Source organism: Seriola dumerili, unplaced genomic scaffold (genome assembly GCF_002260705.1).
Source record: "Seriola dumerili isolate Sdu_G_001 unplaced genomic scaffold, Sdu_1.0 BDQW01000017.1, whole genome shotgun sequence".
In the NCBI taxonomy this organism is placed as follows: Eukaryota; Metazoa; Chordata; class Actinopteri; order Carangiformes; family Carangidae; genus Seriola; species Seriola dumerili.
In genome coordinates this window covers 5,515,904-5,537,148 of record NW_019174272.1, presented here as the reverse complement: position 1 = coordinate 5,537,148, position 21,245 = coordinate 5,515,904, and the positions used below count along the sequence as shown (strand labels likewise).

General features: G+C 40.9%; 2 protein-coding genes across 2 annotated transcripts; both read right to left on the bottom strand.

Moving 5' to 3' along the window:
* Nucleotides 1-3,254: 3,254 nt before the first annotated feature.
* Nucleotides 3,255-11,059, bottom strand: LOC111228617 (dihydropyrimidinase-related protein 2-like). The gene is made up of 14 exons (XM_022754612.1): nucleotides 10,747-11,059; nucleotides 7,657-7,745; nucleotides 7,289-7,473; nucleotides 6,970-7,134; nucleotides 6,615-6,676; nucleotides 6,396-6,476; nucleotides 6,228-6,296; nucleotides 5,987-6,107; nucleotides 5,744-5,900; nucleotides 5,324-5,465; nucleotides 5,035-5,205; nucleotides 4,676-4,855; nucleotides 4,324-4,540; nucleotides 3,255-4,225 (listed from the first exon to the last, which is right to left on the bottom strand). The coding sequence occupies exons 1-14, from the start codon at nucleotides 10,786-10,788 to the stop codon at nucleotides 4,134-4,136; spliced, it is 1,773 nt and encodes a 590-aa protein (XP_022610333.1). The 5' UTR covers nucleotides 10,789-11,059; the 3' UTR covers nucleotides 3,255-4,133.
* Nucleotides 11,060-14,140: 3,081 nt separating this feature from the next.
* Nucleotides 14,141-18,431, bottom strand: LOC111231609 (BCL2/adenovirus E1B 19 kDa protein-interacting protein 3-like). The gene is made up of 6 exons (XM_022758778.1): nucleotides 18,326-18,431; nucleotides 16,932-17,202; nucleotides 16,718-16,799; nucleotides 16,518-16,624; nucleotides 16,256-16,405; nucleotides 14,141-15,786 (listed from the first exon to the last, which is right to left on the bottom strand). Exons 1-6 carry the CDS (start codon nucleotides 18,375-18,377, stop codon nucleotides 15,738-15,740), a joined length of 711 nt encoding a protein of 236 aa, XP_022614499.1. The 5' UTR covers nucleotides 18,378-18,431; the 3' UTR covers nucleotides 14,141-15,737.
* Between the last annotated feature and the right edge of the window lie 2,814 nt (nucleotides 18,432-21,245).

Here is a 21,245-nt window from a genome sequence, read left to right as displayed (position 1 = left end):
CATTGACTGGCGTGTCAGCGGACCTGTAAATCACACCGTCTCTTCACAGATGCCATCAGCAGAGGAGCTAGCAGCCGCAGCAATAAACTACAGATGGTACAGATGACCTAATTCAACCTTCCCTCTATTGTCTGCCTCTGTTGAGAATGGTGGGATTATGAACAAAACCTCAGCCAACAAATACCTTTGTGCCATGCTCTATAAAGATATATCAACCTTTCAAATGCAATAGCTGTAATGAATACCTATAATTAGATCTGCAGCCTTGGAGGAGTCAGATATATACTGGAGCAGAGCATGAACAGCCCTCCTGTGTTTCATCAGCACTCCCTGATTTTATCTAGCAACCTAATTTTATGTATTCTTGGTGAAACTATCAAGTGTGTGATCTATATTTTCTCAGTATTCTTTTGTAATGAATTTGTTCTGATGGATGCAAATCACTGAACCCACAGTTACATTTCTTCATGAATGCATATACAGTTTTAAATTAATAAGAGAGATCAACTCTGGGAGGGATTGTAGTCTTATAATAGTTGTGCCTGTGCTCCGGTGGATGGAAAGCACAGCAAGCACTACCGGTGACTCATGTTTGCATGCTTCCCCAAGAGGGTTCAGCTTAGTAAAGTCTTCCTGATGCTTCTTTTCTTCTTCTTCTTCTTCTTCTTCTTCTTCTTCTTTTTCTTCTTCTTTCCTCTTCTTCTTCTCTTTCTAAAGCTCTCATCCGTGGGTGAAGATGTTGACATTATAGGATTCCCCCTCTCTGGTTTAATCAGTGCTCTCATCATATTAAGTCCTAATTGGACAACTGTCAAACAGCCAGGGGAGCCTCATTCCAACTAATAACAGAACTTCTGTTGACGTGTGCATTCACTGTGATGTAGCCGTTCTCTTGCTCAGTTCACTTTACCGGAAGCATCTCCCTGTGGGTGAAGTGTCTCGGGAGATGGAACAACACATCGCTGCTCTGAGGCTGAGGCTGTGCGTCACGAATCTGTGTCTCCACCTAGTGTCTCGCTGTCTCTCTGCATTTACTCCATCCACCGCTTAGATGTGGTGTGACTCGACAAAATAGTTAGACTTTATTTTCCATGTCAAACAGTTCACTGATCTTTTGTGGAAAGGATTTTCACGTACATGTAAATGATTAGAGGTTCCTGGAAGAGACTGTGCAATTCAGGACTAATTATATGAACACTGTGCTCAATTTGTGGACTACATTTTTAATGAATTTATTCCAATGAACTGCTTATGTGACCAAGACAATCTTTAAATCAGGGTTGGAAGAACTTAACTTCAGTAACAGTAGCCATAACACATTGTCAAAAGATATATCTATTTGTGTCTGATTAGGTTTTACACAAAAAAGTTCAATTAGCTCGTTAGGAATTCTTAAAATTACATCTGATACTTACTCCCTCATTGAAAGGTCATGTATTTAATTTCAAAAGCGTAACCACTGGACGGAATACATCTCAGTGTACATGTGCTGGAGGGTAATAGTTTCCACCTCACATTTGTGTACATAAAATCACATAAAATCAGCTCATACGTTCACCTTGTGAACTCAGATTTCCGGCGAGCTGTTTTCTTATTCAGCAGATGAATATGAAAACAACCTTGTGGTGTCAAACTCTGCACACACTCACATCATTCTGCACAGTGAAGGTCAAGCATCCAGCTGAAGTACCAGTAAACAAAACAGATGTCTGAGTGGAGGAGGGACTTTAAATGTTTTAGTGAACTGAAACATTAGTATGCAAGTAAAATTTTAGTCTTGTGGTGGATCTAATAAATACCTTATATCTGCTGGATTGTTTTAATCTGTAACAACGCCTCATGTAGCAGTAGCATAAAATGGAAAGTGCAATACTTGAGTGAATGTACTTTCCACTCATGCTTTTAAAGTGTTAGGTAGTAGATCAGCTGAACAATTTGTCTACAAGCAATGATATGATTCATTAAATATGTGCAATAAAATTAACTACTGTTTATAACCTCAACTAAACTAACATTATCCCTATGTCCCCACAATAATTAGCAACTGAGCAAAATAATTCCATGAAATAATTATAAAATAATTTAAAAGATAATTATAGGATGAAGTGTTTCATTTAAGTCCTATGTGGTTAACTTCATCTATACAAAAAAGAATCAGTGACATAAGTTTCATTTTTTTTATTATTTTAATCCACCGAAGTCAACACAGATAGGGTCAAATGCTGACGGGACCAACGATTTCCCCCAAAACCCTGGTAACCTACAAAACATACATGACCGAGAGAGTATCACACTTGCTGGGAGAGGGGCAACATACATTACAACTCAATAACCATTACCAAGAAACTTCCCCAAATGTAAATCACTTCACATTATAGCTTGGCAAACAAAACCTACACTTGACAAGGCAATGAGGAAGAAAAAATCCAGTGTTTTACAGTGTAGTCGTACAGTGTGGTCGTACAGTGTGGTCGTACAGTGCGGTCGTACAGTGCTGCGTCACTGACAACCCCTTGTGGTTTGGTGAATACAGTTACTACCTTGAGTGAATCCGGTGTCAACAATGTCGGGCAGATAGAGGGGTAAGAGAAGAAGAACTGGATATCTGGTAATTCATTCACAACACTAACACCGAGAACAGTGGACACATCATCAGCACGCTGTGAGGGATTTCATAAACATACTGAAGCGTTTTTCATCAGGTCTCAAAGATCATGGTTCCACCTCTTTAAAGAGCCTTCATAGATACAGTGTGCTATCAATATCTTACAGAATAGGCAAGCAAGTAGTTCAATTCAACAAATATCCTGAAACAAACAGACATATCCAATACAAATAAAAAGCTGCAAGCTCACATACAGTTTTACCATTTTGGATTGTTACGGGTGCAAAACAAATTCTGTCAAAATTGGGTAAAAGGTGACTCTACCCTGGCTGCTGTTATTACAAAGCTTACTCAACTGCTGTGTGGATGTGGACATCATCTGCACATATACAGCGATGGTCATATAGCACCAGGTGCAGAGAGGCTGTCGGCAAACCTCCCATCTAGCTTCTTCGTGGTGTCTTGTCTGTATCCTGAACAATAGACACCGGTCTGATTATTGGAAGCTTGTTGCCCTGACAACCTTTCAACAAACATGAGGAAAAAACAAAATGATGAAATGAGGTGTGGAAAAAAAAAAAAAAAAAAAAAAAAAAAAAGAAAAAAGGGGGGGGAAAAAAAAAAAAAAAAAAAAAAAAAAAAGGTTCATGTCTCTCAGACAAAATGTTATGTACCATTTCTCCCTGACACATATATTCAGGGTGAAATTGAATGAGTGGTTTAACTCTAAAATACCCTTTCTTTTCCTTTCAGTGCAGTCAGTGCTTTCCAAAACAACTTAATAAAAACATAAAACATCAGTGTTAAAAAATGAAGAAAGTGCAACTATAACACAAAAGTAAGACCAAAGTGAAATGTTCAGCTAATACTGCAAATTTAAAATTAAAAGGTCTTCTGAGATGCAAAAACAATATTCTAATCTTCTGATCTTTCATGATTAGTATTTTCAGATTTTAAACAGCAATTTTATAGTGTAGCAGTGTTACAACATGGACAGTGGAGGCTTTACTTTCAACTAAAAGGTTGTAGCGTAACACGACCACCAGCACATTCTAACTAATATCTGGAAAATAAACAGCGCAAGAAGACAAAAATTGTAAACAACTGGTGTTGCTAAAATGCCCGCTCATGAAACCGACCGCTTCTCAGGCCCAGATTTCCTGTCACCTAAACTGCTCAAACATGGACCGCAAAAATTATACAAAAATGTAAACAAATGTAAACAAATTACTTTCATCAATAATCAAACTGGGCTTAAAAAAAAACAGCAAAAAAGCTGCTTCAATTCACTTGATCCTTCCTTGATGACAGTAGAATATGGCAGGAAAGATGAAACAGAATGGAATAGTGCTTTCTCTTTTTTTTTTCCCCATGAGGTGACAAAGTGGAAGTGTGAGAACAAGAATGGATGGAGTGCTTTTGGGTGGGGTGCAGGGGGAGTCAGAGGTGACCAGATGTGATGTGACAGCGGTAAGAGTGGCCTCTGGTCCCGTGATGCCCTGCGCCCCGGCTCAGTTGTGAGAGGAGCTTAGCCGAGGCTGGTGATGTTGGCTTTCCCACCAGGGGGAGCCACGATGCGCTGAGTGGTGCGACGAGGAACATTGTCGTCAATTTGGGCACCTAAAAAAAAAAAAAGAATTTAAATACAATATCATATAACTTAAACTAAGTCGTGACAGAGGACAATTCCTGCGAATGATATCTGTGCTTTGACTCACCAGACAGGCTGAAGCCAGACTGGTGAAGGTTGCGCACTGGCTGGTGAGTAAGCTGCTGCTGTTGCTGCTGCTGCTGCTGCTGCTGCTGCTGCTGCTGCTGCTGCTTGGCAGGGGAAGTCTTCACTGAGGAGACTGTGGACATCACCTTGGGAGTCAGAGTCACCTCACACACCGGCCCATCGTACAGGCCCCTGGGGACTCCTCGCAACTCTGTGAGCTAAACATACAGGGAAATTCATCAGACCACAAGCTGTGCGGTTCACCAGTTGGCTATACTCTAAGAAGTTGGCTCCTCTACAGCTGGATGAGCGCGCCTGCTCAAAAGGTGCAACTACTCGCAGTTAGGACTCACCCTGCTGCGAGCCTTTATCCTCTTGTACACTTGGTCGGGGAAGGGTTTACGGCTGACGTAGCGCCCACAGCCCTCGGTGGTGTGAAGGCTGCCCTCCTCCAACACTATCTTGCCCTGGCTGATCACCACCAGAGGACCTCCACGCACCTCTGTGCCCTCAAAGATGTTGTACTCCACAGCCTGGGGGAAGAGGACATTTAATTAGGAGACAATGGAATGCACAGTGTGCCTTTGATACATGATTAACACCACCAAACTATTTTTCATATATAATTATGCATAATGTAGAAGAAGACGACAATGTAAACTGATTTTCATTTGATATCATGTAGTCAATACAGGTAAAGTAACTATCTGACCAGGTTGTGGCTCTTAGCTGAGATGATCTTAGTGATGTCTGGGTCCCACAGCACGAGGTCGGCGTCAGACCCCACAGCGATGCGGCCCTTGCGGGGGTACAGGTTGAAGATCTTGGCTGCGTTTGTGCTGGTCACTGCCACAAACTGGTTCTCATCCATCTTTCCAGTCACCTTTTGGGACAGGAAAAAGAATCACATACTAGCATCTAAAAGATACACAAAGATTTACCAGGTCATTTGCTCTGGAGTACTTCAAGAAAAGATTTTTTGGAGTGTGAAACACGCTCACCACACATTTGTCCCAGATTAGGGACATCCTCTCCTCAGTGCCGTTGGTGCCCTCTGGAATTAGGCTGAAGTTATCTTTGCCTACTGCACGCTGAGAAGTCTGGAAAGTGCAGTGAGCACTCCCAGTCACCTGCAAGTCCCCACTATATAAGAAAGAAAGCAAGAAAACTTAGAATATGTTTAATATGTGCAGTAAGTGTCATCTTTGACCAGTTACTCATGACAAAACTGTGACATTTACTTGCTACAGTTCTATCTTTGTGGTAAGTGCAAGTAACTAAATGTCACTTCCGTGTCCCTCCTCTGTAAAAGGCATTTCGTAATGAATGTAGTCACAAAAGGAGGAACAGCTGGATTAAAAGAAAATGCTTCACACAGCTGTAACACATGTCAGACTGTGTTCCTGGCACAGATCACCTACCATGACAACAGGGAGTTGAGGTAGTCGGGGGTGGTGGGATCGGGGCTGAGTGGTGGAGAAGTGACATAGGCTGCTGCCTTGGCCCAGTTCTTGCTCCAGTAATGAGTACCGTCAGTGCCCAAGCTGGCAGATATGGGTTCTCCATAAACCACAGCACCTACGGCAGCAGACAGGATGATGTCAGAGTGAAGTGTACGTATACAGTATTTTGGCAAAGAAAAAGATAAAAATGTGTCCTCTTACCCCTTTTCCTGGCAAGAGCGATGACATCAGCAGCACTCTTGCTCATCACCTTGGTGATGTAGAGAGGACAGTTGGTCTGATTGGCTATGGTGACAGAGCGATTGACTGCCTCAGCCTCCACCTGCGGACACACACAGTCAGATTCATAATCACCATTCCGGCTCTCTGACAGCCTCTCATTTTCATTCTGGGTTAGTTAATCTTAAAAGTACATTATGTTGAAACCAGTCGTCCATCTTACCTCCTCTGGGCGGCTGAGTACATGACCTTCAGGGCCAGTGATCCCCAGCTCTAGAATACGTCTCTGCTCCTAAAAAATCCACACAAAGAACATTATAATCCAAAAATAGAAAGAAAAAAAAAAACCTACTGATAAAGACTTGACCAACTTCATCAGGGGCTTTGTTACCTCTGCAACGATGTCTCCATTCTCAGCATGCACCTGCGCAATGGCTCCGAGATCTCTGATGACACTGAACACCTCATAGATCTAGAAGAAAACAACACGCATTCATCAGCTCACAGGTCAGGCATCGACGCTAAAGACATCTAACAGCCTAGAAAACGTGCTCTGACAGACGACTCAGCGAAGATCCCACTAATATCCACCAGAAGCAAGCAAGCATACCTGAGAGTCAGAAAGTTGGAAAACATCCTTATAAGCCAAATAGACCAGGAAAGAGTTGACACCTGAAGATAGAAAACTTATGAGAGAAAACAGCCAAAGGTGGAATAAAGAGAGCAAAAGAAGGAAAATCCAGAGCGAAGGAGAAAGGTAAAATCAAAGAGATAAAAATTACAAAGCAGAAATATTGAGTTACTCTTTAGTTACTGTTTTTTCAGTCTGTGAAAAGTGTTTGATTTTTCCCTATGCAGTGTCAGGGAAACACTTTTTACTGAAACATTTCACTGTAGCAGTAAAAGTGGCGGGTAAGTCAGTGATTTCAAACTGTACGTGGAGACGGAAGGTGTTGACTACATACCGTGATCCTTCACTAGAGTCTCCATCTCTTCCTGAATGCCTTTGTTCCAATCAGTGATGTCCACATGCAGAGAATAGTCACAGCAGGACTTGCTATCAGCCCACTCCCTCCACTGTTTGAACGCAGGAACCAGACTGACGCCAGGCTCCGGCACCACATGGTCAACTATACAACACAAACAAACAGGTTGGATTGAATTAAAATCATACGCTTGACGGAATGTGCATCTGCAGCGTTGCAGTGTCTCTGCGACAGGATGACTGTGCTTTTAAAACTGGCTGAAAACACACATGGAAATCTGATATAATATAATACATACTGATCATGGTGGTTCCCCCAGCCAGGGCCGCCCGGGTGCCCTGGTAGAAGTCATCTGCCGCCACCATGCCTCGGTCAGGCATCTGGAATCGGGTGTGCACGTCAATACCTCCAGGCATCACCATTCTCCCATGAGCCTCTATGATTTTAACTCCCCCGGGAACGATGAGGTTGTCTCCGATTTGCCTGAAGGAGAAAATGAATTAAGGAAACATGATGAAACTAAGGTAATCTATATTCCAACGATCAAGGTAATAGGTGTGTGTGGACTTCTTGTAGATGATGTAACTTTCTGTGATTATTCTTATGGCTCTCATAGGAGCCAGAAACCAACCTGAGTAGCACAGTTAATCTTCATATTGAACTTACTTGATGACTCCATCCTCCATGTAGATATCAGCCAAGAATGACTGATCATCGTTCACTATCTTTGCTCCTTTGATGAGGAGACGGTCACTCTGCAACACGGAGACAGCGTTTCACATCAGCAACAAAGCACAAATTAGCCATCTGCTGAGCAGAGTAAAAGACCAAGAGGTCATCTCCTTTAATTGCTAGTAGCTGATAGTCCGTTCCATAAATTTTACCAGTTTCACAGAGAGAATAAAAAAGAACTTTGGACCAACTTTAGTTCATTTAGCTCAGGCATTTCTCAGTTTGTTCAGAGAACTCAACAACACTTGTATTAAAGCAGAAAGAATGCAGCTGAAGTTGTGAAATAGCAAACAGCCATCAACTTTCAGGAACAAAGATGAGGATAAACCTACATGATACTTTCACACATAATAGACACATCATTTGAGGGGAAGGAGCAATTCTTGATCAAAAGCCTCAAGTAAGAGCCCAAACACTTAGCTCCACCTGTATGAGATGAAAGGAGAGCGGACTAGGCTGGCCTACTTCTCCTACAGGCTTCCCAGGGTCTCTGAGGACAGTATGGAGAGCTAATGAAGACAAAAGTGGTTTACTGCAAACCTCACAGCAGGAAACACTCAGTATCTAACGTCCAGGGTGGGTGGACACGGACAGCAGGAATGCATTAAATATAGAAGTCATGGCTGTTTTGTCGTGATCTCTCATACCATTACTCTCCTATAAGTGGGTCATATAACCTTATGTGCTCTCTGTGCCTGAGTGCTCAGCGATGAGTGTGCTCAGGTTGTCATACACCTTTGCTCAAAACAGATTTCATGGTGCAAAAATTGCTGTGGTCCTTAACTCCATAAATGAATGGAAAGGATATACTATATATATATAGGATATATTAATCACAAGGCATTTTTACAGCAGGTGTGTGTGTGTGTGTGTGGAATATATGGAATATATATATATACACACACCTCTTCTGAAAAATACAGTGTATATATATATATATGTATATTTAGTGTCAAGCAATGTAGGCTATACTATAAACAGAAGTAGGAACTATGTGTTATATACCATTTATTAGGTACACCTAGACAAATCCAATGCTCTCTAATGTAGGGCTGCAACTAACAATTTTCATTTTCATTACTGATTATTCTGCCAATTTTTTTTTTAATTAATTGATTCATCATTTAGTCTATAAAATATCAGAATCAAAATGTGCCCATCTGAACTTCACAGTTGAGACAAATCTTCAAATGTCTTGTTTCATTTGATGAAAAGCCCAAATATCCTAAAATATTTAGTTACAATGATACAGGGTGAAGAAAAGTAGGAAATCCTCTCATTTGAGAAGCTGGAATCAGAGAATATTTGACATTTTCTTTCATTCATTCATCGTTTTCCACTCTAATCCAACAGTCCTGCAATAAATCCTACTTTCATGATGGTTACAATGTTTGGTTTTTGTTGAAACTGTTTTAGAGAGGGATTTTGGAGGATGTAGTTTGTGGTGTTGTTGAACTGCATTGCTTTATACAGAGAGGTATTGCCATTATTTAACTTACCCTCATCAATATGAGCAGGGTGGACAAAATAACAGGAACACCACCATGCTTGTAATAATGATTATAAAAAAATGTGACTTTTTCCAGCCTCATCATCATCATTATTGCATCAACACAGGGCTGCAATTAGAGATTAATTTCAATATCCTTAAATGCATTTTTTACTGTTTTGGTTAAATGTTCAATAAAACATCAAATGTCGATGAATGACATCATCTTATCAGCAGCCAAATAATCGAATAAAACACAAAGAGAAGTGTGCTCATTACGACTGTTCTTTTAACCGATGAAAACAATGAATTCATGTTTATTGTTAAACTGACTGCATCTAGATACAGTGGTAATAGATTTAACTGTATGATTTAGTACGATGAAGAAAAACTATTGTGAGGATATGACTACGACCTTCACAGCATTGCTATCATTCCTGCTTTGTAGACAATGTGATTTCAACAAATTCACTCACCGTTATTCAGGGACAAGGCCTAACCTTAGTGTTTTGCTAAAAGCTCTGCACAGTGAAACTATCTGCTTCTTTCCCAACTAGTAAGTGGTGTCTGACTGTGTGTGTCTGAAGGCCTGGGGGCTTGCTGCAGAGCCACTGCTGTCTGCATGTTGTGTCTGGGATGTCAGGGCTGTATGTTTATAACCCTGCTTTGACCTGTGAGAGACTTCACAACCACCTCGATAACTGTCTACACAATACAGACCAATGCATTTCACAAGACAGTTTGGTGCTATTGAATGATCAAAGTCAAAGCAGTTGCCGTCTGTATGCATCAGCACTCTGGCTATAACAGCTGCATGATGAAAGCTTAGGGAAAAAAGGTTTGGATGGGTGCTGTCCAATGACCTACTTTACAAAAGAGGTTTTACTTCTTTTAACTATCACAGCATCCCTGCAGTAGGCCGTTAATACTGTGCTCTCTGGTTATAAAGCTGCACCACGGAAAACATATCAGACATTATATCCTCAAATCCCCATTTTACAACAGTATTTCACACAATCAGGGTTAAATACTTCCAAGCTTGTCCTAGCTGCAGCATCGCAAGATTTTTGCAGAGAGGGCAGACAGAGTAGATGTGAGAGGATGGAGGATGGAAGACGAGAAGATGACAGTGAAGGAACCTGTGACTAAACAGGTTAACTACAACCTACAAGCTGAGGATGCTGAGGAGGAGAGCTAACGTTGCAGCTGCTAATGACAGCTATAGGAGCAAAGAGCCAAGCTCTGGGTTCTCCTGCTGTTTATAAAGAAAACTTGGTACCTAAGCTCCAAATGAAGAAGTGTCAAAGAGCTCTCTGCAAACCCACTCTCTGGTTCTCATTGTTCCTCCCGGGCTGTCAGTCTGTGCAGCTGAAGCAGGGCTGCTGCCGGTGACAGCGTCCGTGTAAATGAATGGATACGACAGCTAAGCGTTGGCTAGCTGTTGGTCTAATCTTGAGGCTCACCGCACGTTACAGTGATGCCTGCACTTCAGGATAAATGTGATATATTTTTTCAAGTGATTAAACAATACTCACTGTAATTCTTGGGATGTTCTTCTTTCCTTGGTAACCGGACATTTTGAGGATCCCTCTGACACAGCTGTCCCCTGCCTCTTGGCTAACGCTAGCTAGCTTTGACTGGAAAACCTCAGCTGCCAATGAAAGGATGAATGGATGCTCTGCTTGTTGGCCAGTCGACGCCCTGGGCGACTCCAGTCGAATAGCAAGTAACGTTTGCACAGTGCAGCCTAACAAATAATTTGAAATGAGTCGTTATGTCGTTGCCTAACAGTCCTATCCTTAGATTTACTGCTAGAATAGGTCCCTGAAGACCAGACAGGCACCAAGAACAGAAGGGCCACGAACAGATACCGCGCATGCGCACTGCCCCGCCCTGCACAGCCACAGCACCATGTTTCTCTGATGTGCTATCATCAGTTTTGGGGGAAACAGTTTAAGCATCACCTGTTTAATTGGCTCTGTCAGATCATCACGGGGCAGGGATCTCAACAGGCACCGGGGCAATAAAATAATTAAACATGAATAATAACAATAATAAAACATTAATCCTCAGTTGTATCAGTGGTTGATTAACTATGCAGTTGCTATTCCTGTATATGAGCTGGGTCACCTGCGTCATATCAGGAGAACCTTTTACGGGGAGCAGTCACATTTTGCCCTGGGCACACAGCTTGTATTCTCTGTTTTTTGACATTGGTCATTTTTAATTACTGTATGTATAGCTGAAAAGAATTAAAACACTATCACCATGAGCAATGTGGATGGATTATGAAACAATGGGATCCTGGGCACAGATGCGTAAAAGGCCTCTAACCCATCCAACATAGGAGGAGGACACCCAAGACAGTCATTTGTAGTCATTTTGTGTCTTCTTTTAGCCGTCTTGCATCTTTTTTGTTTTGTGACTCCTTGTAGTTGATTTGTGTTTCTTTGTAATCAGTTCGAGTCTCTTTGTGGTCAATTGATTGGCTTACTAACAGAGGTTCTAGTAAGAGGGGCCCCCTGGAACCTTGGGCCCCTACACCTGTGCCAAGTGAGGCCCATTCAGTAATCCATCAATGTTAAGTGATTTTACAACTTAATTATGTTACACCAAACACACAAGGTAACCAAAACAAACATGGCAATCAATGGGCATCCAGCATTGGAAGACAGATAGTAGAAACTTGTTCACCACAGAAAAACGTGAGGTTCATTCAAAGGATCCACCAAATATTTTTTACATATCAAATGTTGACAGGAATTCCAATAACTACTAGATACAAAACAGTACCTGTACGAGTTTACATCAGAGTTTAAAGGAGAAAGGACTTTTGTCATATCCACAACCTCCTGGAAGCTTTCTTTTAGAGGAACCAACGATGTGTCTGTTGTTTCAAAGGCAGCTATCGTGCATGATTGTGACACTGATGAAAGCTAGCTAGCCAAAAAAGTAATTTGTTGTCACTGAGTGCAGTCCTCTTCAGTGAAATAGGATATTATAAATATACAGTGGAGGAAATAATTATTTGATCCCCTGCTGATTTTGTAAGTTTACCCTCTTACAAAGAGTTGAACAGTCCATCATTTTTATGGTAGGTTTATTTTAACAGAGAGAGGCAGAATATCAACAAAAAATCCAGAAAAAAACATTAAATAAAAAGGTTATAAATAAATTTGTATTTGATTGAATGAAATAAGTATTTGATCCTCAAGCAAAACGTGACTTAGTACTTGGTGGAGAAACCCTTGTTGGCAAGCACAGAGGTCAGACGTTTCTTGTAGTTGGCCACCAGGTTTGTGCACATCTCAGGAGGGATTTTGGTCCACTCCTCTTTACAGATACTCTCCAAATCCTGAAGGTTTCGAGGCTGTCGCTTAGCAACTCAAAGTTTCAGCTCCCTCCACAGATTTTCTATGGGATTAAGGTCCAGAGACTGGCTAGGCCACGCCAGGATCTTAATGTGCTTCTTCTTGAGCCACTCCTTTGTTGCCTTGGCCGTATGTTTTGGGTCATTGTTATGCTGGAAGACCCATCCACAACCCATCTTCAGCGTTCTGGCTGAGGCCAGGAGGTTCTCATCCAAGATTCCACGGTACATCAATGCGGTGAAGTCTTCCTGTACCTTTAGCAGAGAAACAGCCTCAAAGTAGAATGTTTCCACCTCCATTTTTGACAGTGGGGATGGTGTTCTTGGCGAGTCAAGTTGATGCCAAAGAGCTCAATTTTGGTCTCATCTGACCACATCACATTCTCCCAAGCCTTCTCTGAATCATTCAGGTGTTCATTGGCAAACTTCAGACAGGCCTGTACATGTGCCTTCTTGAGCAGGGGGACCTTGCGGGCACTGCAGGATCTCAATCCATTATGGCGAAGTGTGTTACCAATGGTTTTCTTGGTGACTGTGGTCCCAGCTCCCTTGAGATCATTAACAAGTTCCTCCCGTGTAATTCTGGGCTGATCCCTCACCTTTCTCAGAATCATCCTTACCCCACGAGGTGAGATCTTGCATGGAGCTCCAGAGCGAGGGCGATTGACTGTTATCTTGTATTTCTTCCATTTTTGAATTATCGCGCCAACAGTGGTCTCTTTCTCTTCAAGCTTCTTGCTGATGCTCTTGTAGCCCATTCCAGCCTTGTGCAGGTCCTTTGACAGCTCTTTGGTCTTGCCCATGGTGGTGGAGAGGTTAGAATGGAAGAGATTGATTCTGTGACAGGTGTCTTTTATACACATAACGAGTTGAGATTAGGAGTACTTTCCTAAAGGGACAGCACTAATTTGACTGCCTCATGGGCACATAACCGGTCTGTTGGGGTCAGAATTCTTGCTGGTTGGTAGGGGATCAAATACTTATTTCACTCAATCAAATACAAATTAATTTATAACCTTTATTTAATGTTTTTTTCTGGATTTTTTGTTGATATTCTGTCCCTCTCTGTTACAATAAACCTACCATAAAAATTATGGACTGTTCATGTCTTTGTAAGGGGGTAAACTTACAAAATCAGCAGGGGATCAAATTATTATTTCCTAATATTATTATTATTATTATTATATTTTCCTATGATAGTAAAACAAATAGCAGGCTATAGGAGTGGTGACACCTAAACTGGCCAGGCAGGAGAGGGCTGAGGGCCTGTGTGATCAAGTCTATTTGAAAACCTACATGCAGCAATCCTACACTCTCTTTCAAACTCTTTATGATTATCATGTTCATGTAAATTGACTTCCATATACAATTGTATTTATGTCCCAGCCTCTGTATGCAGTATAAGGTCTGCTTAAATTTTAGTGTTCGCTGCAGCTCACTGATCAGCTGTGAAGAAGCCCATACTGATGATATGTGCATTTTATTAGTCATTATGGCTTTAATAATGCATTAAGATCCATGGAGCTCTGTCACTTCTTTTGTATTTATACCTCAGCCACTGTATACAGTACAAACTTTATTCAAATTCCAAAACGCTCTGTATTGCACACTGATCAACTGTACATAAGCCTGTTATGATGACATGTACAGTTTATGAGTTAGTATGAGTTATATAATGCATTAAAGCCTAAATGCATGTTGAGTGCTTGAAAACCACTACAGCCAGTACTGTACATTATGGTCAATGATTTTTCATATGATTATAACGTCATCCATTTACAAACACTGACAAAGGAGTCATCCAGTCATCCAGTCAGCATCAATATACAGAAATCATGTGCATTTTCTTCAGGAAATGCTTTCTATTTCTGTCGTTTTCCTGGAGGTTCTACACACACTGTACACTGTTTATTGTTTCATACTATGTGAAATGATTGCACAGTGAAATCTACATAAAAGTCTGATAACACTCTTAAATGAGGCCCCTGGAAATACCTTCCTTTGTGGTGGTTTCTGCAGCTGGCGCTTCAGCAATTAAACGACAGGAAAAACACATTACTTACACCGCCACAATGCATAAGCTACAATATGCATTAATATCAATGTATAAACAAATTATACAATGTCAAAAGGTGTCTATTACATGGGGCAGATCACAGCTTAAATTATTTTTCACATCTACGTCTTTAAATACCTAAACATATAAGAAAATCAAAAAACAGTCTAAGATAAATCACCAATGTGCAGTGGTGAAAGATACAAATTTGGCACTTTGCCTTTTCTGCTATATTATGTGTTAAAGAAGAAGATATGTAGGCAAAAAGAAATACAAATAGCATATGGCCTGGTAAACTGCCATCCGGCCTAGGTTCCACTATCATAATATACTCAAACAACCTCGCTGTAAAATTTTGGAGCTACATACTACATCAATGTTTAAGCTTTCCAACCTTCAAATAAAAAAATTAAAAAAAACAAAGCTTTTAAAAGAAAATACAAGGAGTCAAAATGATTCAACTTCTATTCTCCAAAGTGTGTGGAATTTAAAAACTAATCCCACTTGTGCAGCATCATTGTGTTGCCCACCCACCCTGTGAACTGCACCTTGAATGTAAAACTCAAAAAAGTTAAGGCTATTAAAGTCCCTTCTGTTCCCAGAGCCAATTCAATTAGTTTGTATTGCATATGTGGCGCATATCTTTTGGTTCATACACCCTGCCTGCTGAAATACCAGAGGAGAGGTGCCGCTTAGGAGAAGGCCAGATTTCTCATGACATTACATCAAAACAAGTGGAGAAATTTCAGAAAAAAATCCAAAACCCAGAAGCCGTCTGACATCAAATCCTTTGTCACATATTTTTGAGTTGAAAAGGATGACTAATTATATTCCAGCTCTAACGGCAACTGTTATCTACTGGATTCAAGTTGGTGACATCTGCTAGGTACAATGACGCCCTGTGTGAAAATGTGATGGAGTGCAACCACATTACGCAATGTGCATACTTTTATAACTAACATCTACAATGGGACAGAATTGGATGCTGATTGGAAGGGAAATGCGGGTGTACAACAGATGCAGAGAGACATCTTGGCTACATGAGGATGGTTGAGACACTTGGAGACAGGACAACATCCAGGCACTGCTTCATCCTCGATTCAGTAAGAGCTGGTGGAGGCTGTGGCAATTCTCTTCCCAATGTACACCCTAGAAGAAAAAAAAAACAAAAAATGCATCAGATCAAACCAGTTGGATAAGATGGATTAATGCACAAAAACATTTTGGGCAAATAATGTAGTTGTGGAATAAAGCCATAAATCTATATAAATTGATTAATTCAAAATAAGGTGCACATTTCCATACACATGCAAGCCAGTTTGTTACTCTGAATTAAATAAGTTATCCGAATGAACTGGTGACAATCCTACTCTGCTCCTAAACTTTCAGTAGGCAGTTGATAGGTGCATCATTTAGGAGTGATTTGCTCTGGAGTGTGCCGCAGCAAGTCTGCTCTTCACCACATTCACTGTTTTATAAATGAGGCCCAGGTCTGAGCAGACAGGCAGCAGATACATAAAATGAAAAACATCAATGCGACTTGAGAAAATGTAACTTTGTCACTGCAAAGCTGAGCCTTTCATTACATGGAAACAAGACTGCATGAAGTCAGACTCACCCGAGGCCAAGAGCGAGGATGTGTGAGATGAGTAAGGAAGGGATGAAGACTTTGAGGAATTCGGCAGAGAAGATGCCACCTTTCTTCATGACTCCACTCTTCCTCATACTGAGAGATACTGAACGTCTCGGGTGCCTGAAGTGGAACTCCCTAACAGGTATAATCAGTCAACCAGTTAATGCAAACATATTTTAGAAAACAACTGACGACAATATCCTGCACAACTATTAGTGAGTGATACTGGAAGAGAGAGTCTGCTTACTTTGGTGGAATGTTTTCTGGTCTGCTGGACCAATCAGCGACCCAGTCTACTTCTTTGTTCATGAGGATGTCTTCCTCTCTGTCCTTCTCAGCACCATCTTCCTCTGACTGCAAACGGGGAGATAAAGCAAGTAGGTTTTTAGCAGGAAATGAAAAGACTTGAAAAGGGTTTAAACTTTAGAATGAAATATGTTGTTTTACCTGACTACCTGTCGGGCTGGACATCTCTACGTCAAAAGTTATCTGACCCTCATCCTGATCAGGACTTGGTGGCCTGTGAGGACTGAGTCAACACATTGGAATAAAAAAAAAATATACATATATGAAAATTTGTTCAGCAAACAGCAAAGAAAGACAAGTCCACTTTACCTCCATGCAAACACACTTGTCAGAGCTTTAAACAGCATATTCCTACCTATCACAGGAAGAGCTACTTGGGCTGGATTCATGCTGCGCATCCAAGAGGATCTTTTCCATGTCTCCATTGTGGATAGAGGAAGATGATGGCACATGCTCTAATCCTCCAATAAGGGTTTCATCGTTCTCAGGCACCACCTCCAAGGTCTGCAGAGTTTGACTCACAGCAGCATTTGCATTTATTTGGTCAGCAGCGGGTGTCATTAGCAGGTTGGTCTGCATGCTCTGGGTCCCTGTGTTTCCATTCAGCTCCAGCTCTACCCAAGAGCCTTAGCAACACAAAGGTCAAGATGAGATAGGGAAGGGACATTAGGCTCGTTGTGTCAAAGTGCAAACCCCAACAGCAGATTGTGTACCGCACAGTAACACACCTCTGCCTCCTTTCAATAGGAAATAGCTGACCTACATTTCCTGCACCACTGACACTCTGCATTCAAATGAACTGGCTGTGCACTGCATCCATGATAGCATGCATTTCTTTGTGCTACTGCCCCACAAACAGCTTGCATTTTTTTTGCCAAACAGGATGGAGTTATGTAATCTCTTACAGCCAGCGGGCTTGGTTGAGCACCAAATGTAAACCTTCCAACATGAGACGCCCATTTTTCCCGCTTAGGGCTCGCTGAACGTAAAATATATTTCATGTAATTCGACGACGCACGGATGCATGAGACCGACTGCACATTTACAAAGCAGCAAGTCATCAATGCTGCTCTCATGTGAGGTCTTGCATAACTGTGGAGTGCAGTGTGAGACAATCTGCCCAGGCATGTCGCTGTTCCAGCTGTGATGTTGATCACATATAAAGCGCACGTCCCGGGCCTCTGTCAGAGCTAATTATTTAGTCCATAACAAAACTGTTTATAGATTCAAGTCTGAACACACCTTTTTCCCATTTTAGGGGCTGTTTAGTGTGCAACCACTTTGGGCTAACATCCTACCATTGGCTTCCTTTACAATTGACAATTAATTAGATAGACAGTGTCCTGTTGAGTAAAAAGACAACTCGGTTACACTAGTAGCCAATGTGATATGAGTTATTATCAGAAAATTCAAATAACAGTAGCAAATAAAAGCAATATTTATTTCGTCTTTTGTCCCAAACTTGTTTTCATTTTGTCTAGAGCCCGCCCAACGCTGTCTGCTGCACGCGATTGGCCTGCAATTCCATCAATCAAACATTTATGGCAACGCAATTGGCTAGTTTGCGGTGACGCCAAACGACATCACCCTCCACCCCTCCCAGAAGAAGAGGAAATTCCATACCCGATGTAACTTTTACAATAAACTCTCCAATCTCCACGAATAATCTCAAAAACACACACACTTATTGACAGTATCTACCGCAGCCTTAGTAGCGTGGAGCACGGAAAAACTGACGACGGTACGTACCGTGAAGCCCGGGCTCTTCGTTATTGTTTTGCTGAGCAGCAGCGGTGGACATGTTGACTCCCCAGCTTCAGCATTCATCAACATGACACGCAGACAAACTATCAAGTGCGCAGGCGCCAAATCTGTCCAGAGTCCAGACCACAGACAGACAAGGCACTCAAGTTAGCTCTGGATCAGTGAACGGCTTTTTAAAAATATTTTCTTTGAAATGTGCTATTTTTACTTAAAAGATCAAAAATAGTCCCTCGTCACAAATATACGTGACTGCAAGATTTACCAACAAACAGTGACAGTAAAGTGATGTTATTAAGAATAAAGTTTGTCCGGGGACATTTATGCTGGAGTGAGTCAAGGACATGGATGGACTCTTTCTATCTGAGCCATCTGAGCCTGTGGAGGGTTTGAAGACTGATGATAGTAGTAAAGCTGGCCCCAGTCACCTCCTATCACTCACTCTTCAAATATAACTGCTTGGCTACATGGCTGCACTTTAATTAATGTGGGGAGGTATGTATAAACATTAGCAGTGTTTGCTGTAGATTTGTAGAGGATGGCTCTAATATACATCACCCCTGCTCCAGGTCCATAAAAAGGTCCTTATGGATTATGCACAGCTTGTTTTTGGAAAATGAATGTCAAGCGATGCGTTTCCACAGTATCATGTAAAGTGAGAGGCAGGGGGTTACATGCACAACATGTGATTTCAAAGAGGTTGAACAGAAGAAGATAGCACTTGAGCAAAGTTCTGCACCTTCCCTGTTGACCCCATGGCAGGTGAGGTGGTGGGGGCAGGTGTAAACTGTGGTCATAAAACTATATACTATGTTGGATGATTATTTGCTGAGGGTCAAATGGATGCATATCAGTGTTACTTCCCTGCAAGATCTTAATATCTTGGAGAAATCATTATGATCAGCAGGTTTGTTGTAAGAAGGGATTTGCATTGTTAGACAATAATTTTACCAAGAGCAGCAGTGTGCGACACCACTGCAGAGATATGAAATATTTTGCCCTTTTAAAAACAAAGCAGCGACTCTGCCTTGGTGATGAAACAGGCCTAAAATAGTGTGTGTAGGCTCTGCAATAACAAAAATCAAGTCCTGACAAAGCCCATATTTATGCAATCAGTTCACATTTACAGCTCATATTATCTTCCATGCACAAACAATAAAGCAGGTCATTCATTTTATCCAGAATTCAGGTTTGAAATTCTTTATTACTTTTCATCTAAATTGTACTTTATTCCATTTGACAAAGACAAACATAGCTGTACAATGAACCATTTAAACAGATCACCAAAACTCTCCTACAATCTTTATTCAAGAGCCCCTTGAAAGAAATAAACAAAAACATACAAATTAATGAAATTCACAAAAATAAAAGTGCATTTTGTTTTTAACTCCTGTGATACATTAGACATGTATATAATGCTGCTGCAAGTGGAAAAACCTCATAACTCCAATTTAGACAGTTTCCTTGAGATTTCATGATCTTTAAACTGTATGTAGAGCAAGTTTCGTTGACCCAAGGTTCATGTCAAAAGCCATTATAGAAACATGAATGTAAAAAAAAAAAAAAAAAAAAAAAAATCTATGATCTACCTGTCAGTAAGGCAGATTTTCCTGAGAAGCTGCCTTCTTGAAGGTACAAGGTTTTGATCACAGAGCAGCAGTAAATTCCCCTGAGCAGTCTCCTGTCTGGCATACCAGAAAGTTCAAGAAACATACTTGATTATCTTATTTCTTCTTAATGCTATGAGAAAGGCAATAGGGTTCTTCTGAACATCTTTGTGGTTTACACCATAGCCTTGAGCAATAGCTATGGAGACATATGGGGAAAGTGAAAAATATTATTGGTTAGTTTATTCATTTTATGAATGTCAGTGACACTCAGTCTGTGGTGATCGTCTCTACTGTGTCTGCAAACATGGGATTTTGTAAAAGCCAAAGTCAACATTTTTCCAAAAAGAAAACTTGCCAATTCTGATCGGGTATTATTTCTATGTAGATTTTTGCATTTTCAAAATTTTTTCACAACTTCCAACAGGTTGTTAGAACAGTTAATACTTGACAGTGAATGAGTGAGTAAATGCTTCTTTGAATGAATGACAGGACAAAGCTGATCACTGATCTCATATTTTGAATGGACAACTCTCTTTCTGTATGGGTTGCTAACTCAGTGGCTAACTGACAGAATCCTCCTTGACTGTGGAATGGGACTTTATACATATGTGACTTGAGGCAAATAACTTGAACAACCCTCACACAATCTTGCATCAGACAATAAGAAAAGTTGTTTTTCAAAAAGGGTGCAAAAAAAAAAAAAAAAAAAAAAAAAAAAAAAAAAAAAAACAGATTAACAAAGTGTCTTAATAGTAGAGGACATTACCCAGAGCCCTGAGAAAGAGAAAGAGAAAGAGAGAGAGAGAGAGAGAGAGAGAGAGAGAGAGAGAGAGAGAGAGAGAGAGAGAGAGAGACTCAACACCACAAATGAAGGAGATGGTTATTATTTTTGTGGCATCCTAGTGATTTGGAAATCAGTTCTCTATGGTAGCAGTCACACATAAAATGTGGTTCAATGAACCAACAGGCTTCATGCCCTGATTCATGGCTTAATCTGTCACCAGAACAATTGTAATATAGTGGAAACTGAGCTATAATCAACCAGTTTTCTCCAAAGAGAAGTGGCAACATGGGACCAAAGCATAGTGTAGCAGAGAAACAGCAGAGTTAAACGTTTTCCATGTTCAGTACAGTCATTAATGACGGCTTCCATACAACAATCATCTTCAAACCAAGTGCTTCACAAATTCTCCTTTTCAAATAAACAAGTGTGTATAGGAGAGCTACCCCTGCATCACAGGAGAGAGAAGACATTTCATACAATAATTCAAAATCAGTAACTCTGCCTAGTCAATTGA

What these genes read in the sequence shown, in the direction of transcription:
- LOC111228617 (XM_022754612.1), bottom strand. Translation starts at nt 10,788, where the DNA reads ATGTCCGGTTACCAAGGAAAGAAGAACATCCCAAGAATTACA. An exon ending in TCCAACTTTCTGACTCTCAG is followed by an intron (nt 6,477 to 6,614) that starts GTATGCTTGCTT and finishes GTTTTCTTCTAG; the next exon opens with ATCTATGAGGTGTTCAGTGT. An exon ending in CAGCTAAGAGCCACAACCTG is followed by an intron (nt 4,856 to 5,034) that starts GTCAGATAGTTA and finishes CTCTTCCCCCAG; the next exon opens with GCTGTGGAGTACAACATCTT.
- LOC111231609 (XM_022758778.1), bottom strand. Translation starts at nt 18,377, where the DNA reads ATGTCCACCGCTGCTGCTCAGCAAAACAATAACGAAGAGCCCGGGCTT. An exon ending in CGAAGAGCCCGGGCTTCACG is followed by an intron (nt 17,203 to 18,325) that starts GTACGTACCGTC and finishes TGTGTTGCTAAG; the next exon opens with GCTCTTGGGTAGAGCTGGAG. An exon ending in AGTAGCTCTTCCTGTGATAG is followed by an intron (nt 16,800 to 16,931) that starts GTAGGAATATGC and finishes GTGTTGACTCAG; the next exon opens with TCCTCACAGGCCACCAAGTC.